Raw genomic sequence first — 5,128 nt, forward strand, 5'->3', positions numbered from 1 at the left:
GTGGTGGGCGTTGCCGTGTATGTGTTAGCAAGTGTTTGTAAGTCTGTGTATTTTCCCCATAAGGCAAGACCCGCCCAACTCTGTCTATGATTGGCTTACCCTGAAATGTTACCCCGCGTTAACCAATCACTCCTCTCTGGTCACTTTCACTTTTCCAAGGTACTGTGAGAGGACATGGCTGTATTCGCCTGTAAGTTACATCCGCAGGGAGATTCGGTTCGGTCACATAATATGTGACCGAACCGAATCTCCCTGCGGATGTAACTTACAGGCGAATACAGCCATGTCCTCTCACAGTACCTTGGAAAAGTGAAAGTGACCAGAGAGGANTCGGCTCTGTACATCCATGCCAACCTATGCTGACAAGTAAGTGAAGAGTAGAAAATATAAAAGGTATTGGCTTTAGGGAAATGTCCCAGCAGTTTAGGATAATGAAGGTTCTAATCTGACCTACTACATAGCCATTACATTTCTAACTCCTAATGACAGGAAGGCAGAAAGCGCATGAAACAAATAATAATACTCATAATAATAGCAGACATTTTTTAACAATGACCACAATATCATTATTTTAATAAAACCAAATATGAACAATTGAGGAAAATGAGGAAGAACTGATGATTCAAATGTTGTAGGACAAGTAGTAATGTAGTTAGTGCATTAATTACTATTGCAACAAATGTGTTAATTTTCTTCATTATTAGTCGATTTTTTTTGGACGAATAATCCGGGCCAGTGGTGACGAATAATCCGGGCCAGTGGTGGCGCCAGTGATAATACAATTCCAGCGGCCCGGAGTGCCAGTGGCATTTTACCTTTAATGTCTACCCCTGGGGTATGTGTATTTTTTTGTCATTAACCTTTTTCGGACCACTTATTTATTTATTTTGTTGACGATCCGACCTCCATGCTGCTACTCTGGTTCAAACTGCATCCACCAAACATGATTTATCTCGACCTCCCCAAAATAACCAAAATCTGACACGGTGTGAGATGTTTTTTTAAGCTGTTCTGTCGTCATATCCTGCGATCAGTCAAAATGAATGAATGGGCGTTTCTTTGACTATTTATAGGCAAATACGGGCGTTACGTGAAGCCCGCAAAAGCTGCGCCGTATTTCGAGTTGATTGTGATTTATAAAAAAGGGAAACGGGCATAGGATGTGCCGTACGCAAGTCCTGCGCCGGTACGCAGTCTTTTATGAATCGAAAATGTCTGTACGTATTTATTTGCTTGGTCCTACGTAAGCAACCTTCCCACGTTAATCCTACACAAGGCTTTATAAATGAGGCCCCTGAACAGGCCGTTTATAAATTAATGAAGACATTTTGTCATACAAGACCCACAAAATACATATCCTGCCCTCTATGTTATGAGGCAGTATGTGGGTACATTCACTCAAGTAAAGACATAAAATAAATAAAAAGACAAATGCTTTTTACAGAACTCACTTTGCAATTTGTCTGTAGTCTTCCCGGTTCTCTCTGCCAACATCGATGGCCTTCTCACACAGCTCTCGGCACTTCTCAAAATCTCCCTTCTCAAAGTAGACAGCTGAAGGGACAACGAAACAAAACGGAGTACACATTTAACAGTGGTGGAAATTATAAACTCATAATAATCATGGCAGTTCCTACATTTTGGTTGAACTGAGGCTCAACTGTTGGCAAGTTTAATGGGTCAATATTTCAAGAACCAATCCTAAAGTGTGATTGAAACATTTTCCCATTTTATATCCAATATGTGAGAAATTCGGAATAGTCAGTTTTAGGCAAGTTATGGGTAAGTGAGCTCAAGTGTGAAGCCACCTAAGGTGTAAGAATAATTACCTCCTTGATTCGATATATACGTCATGTTGGAGGGGTCATGTTTGACTGCTTCTTCGTAATGTTTCAGCGCCTCTTCAAAGTCCTTATTCTTATATGCAGTATTCCCAAGTTCCTTCTCCCTCACGGCCTGTTAAAAAATAGGTAATTAGAAAGAGGCAAAAAGGCTTGAAACTTAAATGTGAAAAACATGATGTATCGGTTCATCATACTTTACCTTTCTCTTGTTTTCAGGAAGGTCTTCATCTCTGGGAGGAGGGGGCTGAGTGTCTTTGGGTTTGGGGGGAGGAGGGGGAGTGGTCTCCTCTTCTTCATCCATCTCAGAGAGGTTCAGTCCCAGCAGCACAGACAGAGTGGTCATCACTCTGGGATCCTGCAGCTTCCTGCAAAACAGTCCACAGTATTCAGCTACCGCATCTTTTATTTAAACTTAACTTCAGTTTCTGATTTATTAAGATTTATTGAAAAAGGCTCCTTGAGTATAATTGATTTTGGAGCTCCAACATAGAAGATGATCTTCCACAAAAATCAATACAATAAATGTAAAGAAAGTGGGCTTACAATTACTAAGTAACGTGGTACTGCTTTTCCAGAATTGTGTACAATTCTACCTAAAGTAAGCATCTTTTTGTTTCTCTGTACTGCCTCAAGACATCCTTTGTTAGTCATTAATCAAAGAAAGTTGTTAAAGTTACACATTTCTGAAAATACACTCACGTGCCAAGCTCCGATGGTTTGCTCCTGAGCTGCTCCAGCAGTTCTCTGTAGCTGGGGTCGGACAGAAGTTCACGGGTCCTTGAGTCAGTCTCCAGCTTCTGATACAAGTTGGGCATGGCGAAGGGGTTCATCATTGATTTCTCTGGTAGAGCAAAAATGTATTAGTGTAATTGATATGGTCATACAAACCAGTCACTGCTCCATAGTTTCTCTTTTGTTAGCTGGACTTAGTGGACACACAGTACATTTATATCAAATGTAATATGCCCTTCAATAGTGTTTTATTTGTCAAATAGTCTACATATGTATATATTCATGTTTTTCCTTGTACGATGTGAGGGTCTAAGGACAGAGGGTGTCGTATTGTCATACTGATATTCTGTACAAACTGTGAAGTCCACTTTGAAAAATGTAACATTTGTGATATTGGGCTGTATAAATAAACATTGATTGATTGTCAACTTCAATATTTTCACTCTTCCGTTTAATATTCTATTTTAAGATGTTTATATTGTATAATTGTTTATTTACGATCAATAAAGTTTCTTATCTTATATAGAAGCGTTCAGGTTGCCAACATATTTTGCACTGAGTCAGGATTAAATACAGCAGAGCTTCCTCCGTCACCCCTACTACTCGTCTATTGTCTGAATGAATCACAACGCTCCAAACACAAGTGGACTGCCTACTCTGCTTTGGAGCACCCACAATGCTATTAAAGCAGCCATCTTTCAGGGTATATGCAGGAATCCTGAAGTCAAATGTAATACCTTTTAAGACCCTTTCCGTACATTTTAAGACCTCATCGCCACTTCAAGTTTTAACCGGTTATATTGGCGACACACTTTACTATATACAGTATTGATTGTCCTTCCTCCTTATCTTCCAACCATTTGGACGCAAACTTGCATTTCCTCATAACGATGTTGTTTAACAACCGGCGTAAACGGACTTTCGCGCGCTATCAAGCAGTGAGCGCGTGATGTCCCGTTCAGATGACGTCAAATCCAACGGGATGCCATAAATAAACCACAATAAATCACACTACACACCTATGCAATGGTTACATTCAGGCACACTTTAGAATACAGCCTCATTGGACAATTTATATACTTATTGAAAACAAGCTACAAACTGTAATACCTTGGAAAATGCCGTTTAATAGCCTTAATTTTCGCGAAATGTATTTATCAACTTTTAATACTTTTTAAGACCCCGCGGACACCCTGTCTTTATATCGACCCACTCACAAGGGAAAAGTGACTCACATCATAATACAATTTTTTCTGTAGAATATAGAACATCAGAAATACGACAGTTAGTACCTGCAAGCCGGGCCTCAATGTTCTGTAAACCCTCCTTTAGCTGCTGGTTGGTTGGCTCTTGCCGGAGTCCCTCCTGGTAAGTTGCTTTTGCGTCTTCCAATCGGCCAAGAAATTCCAATGCTGCAGCTTTGCGGGAGTAGCCCTGGTTGATTGGAAATGCAAAGGATATAGATTGCATTCAAAATTGTATTTGCTATGTATTTTGTCAACAGAATAATTGCAAAACAATTGACATCTCACCTTGCCCCAGTCAGACTTGATCTTGATGGTCTGACAGGCGTCCTGGAGAGCATTCTCGTAGTTGCCTTTCTTGGCGTAAGCAGCGGAGCGGTTACTGAACAGGACATGGTTTGAGGGGTCAAGGGCCAAGGCCTCGGTGTAGCAGCGCACAGCCTCATCAATATTCCCTGCACTTAGCGCCTTGTTGCCCTGGTCTTTCAATGCTGAAACCTAACGAGCCATGCAAAAAAAGAAAAATCGAATTAAGCAATGAGATTATATACAATACACCAGGATGCATTCCGCTTTGGATCATTTTGCAGGGAAATATGTTTCAAGCTTCTAAACTTTATCTGAAGTGTTTCTTCCGATTGAGTCTCCCTGTAAGCGGAGCGCTGCGGCCTGTGCCGTCAAAAGAAATGTACCCCATCCCGGCAGAGAAATAGTCTGTCCGAGACAAAAACACAAACCTCTTAAATTGCACTTTTCATATGTAACTGCGCAGGCCCAATTGCAGCAGTGTTTTTAAACTGTCATCAGCTCTCACTGCAGCAGGAAAATAATCTCACCTGCTCTTTGTGTTGACCATAGAATGTAGCTATATATAAAGTTTTCATGTTTACATCAAGAGTGAGCATGCACTGGTTTCATTTTCTTAAGATGGCCCTACATTTAAAAAATGTCTGTTCCAGAATATAAACACTGCCACACTTTCGTTCAGATCTAAAACCAGTTAGGATAAAGGACAGCAAAGCATTCTGATGATGCTCTAGAGAGCGGGAGATATTGAATATTTAAAGTGGACCTATCATGCTATATTTGAAAAATATATTGTAGGGCCATACCTATATAAAAACATGTCTATGAAGATTTTTTTTCAAAATACCAAACAGATCACCCATCGTAGCCATGCCTCATATTGCTCAAACCCCTCTTTTGCAGCCCTGTTAGAGAAATGCAGATTTTACCTTCTAACTCCTTTGTATATTTCCCTTGTCTGTTTTTTGTGTTTGTTGGCTCTTCGCGGGTATCTCTGCTGTG

The 5,128-nt window shown here is 40.4% G+C and overlaps 1 protein-coding gene across 1 annotated transcript in view; it reads right to left on the reverse strand.

Moving 5' to 3' along the window:
• Positions 1-1,447: 1,447 nt before the first annotated feature.
• LOC104952537 (stress-induced-phosphoprotein 1-like) overlaps positions 1,448-5,128 on the reverse strand; it is a 12,100-nt gene continuing 8,419 nt past the window's right edge. Inside the window, exons 7-12 of the mRNA XM_010779376.1 lie at positions 4,109-4,318; positions 3,869-4,010; positions 2,544-2,685; positions 2,044-2,209; positions 1,830-1,956; positions 1,448-1,554 (exon numbers count right to left, since the gene is read on the reverse strand). Of these exons, the coding sequence (XP_010777678.1) occupies positions 1,448-1,554; positions 1,830-1,956; positions 2,044-2,209; positions 2,544-2,685; positions 3,869-4,010; positions 4,109-4,318 (894 nt within the window). The remainder of the gene's footprint in view (positions 1,555-1,829; positions 1,957-2,043; positions 2,210-2,543; positions 2,686-3,868; positions 4,011-4,108; positions 4,319-5,128) is intronic.

This window comes from Notothenia coriiceps, unplaced genomic scaffold, assembly GCF_000735185.1.
Source record: "Notothenia coriiceps isolate Sejong01 unplaced genomic scaffold, NC01 NC01_scaffold00000339, whole genome shotgun sequence".
In the NCBI taxonomy this organism is placed as follows: domain Eukaryota; kingdom Metazoa; phylum Chordata; class Actinopteri; order Perciformes; family Nototheniidae; genus Notothenia; species Notothenia coriiceps.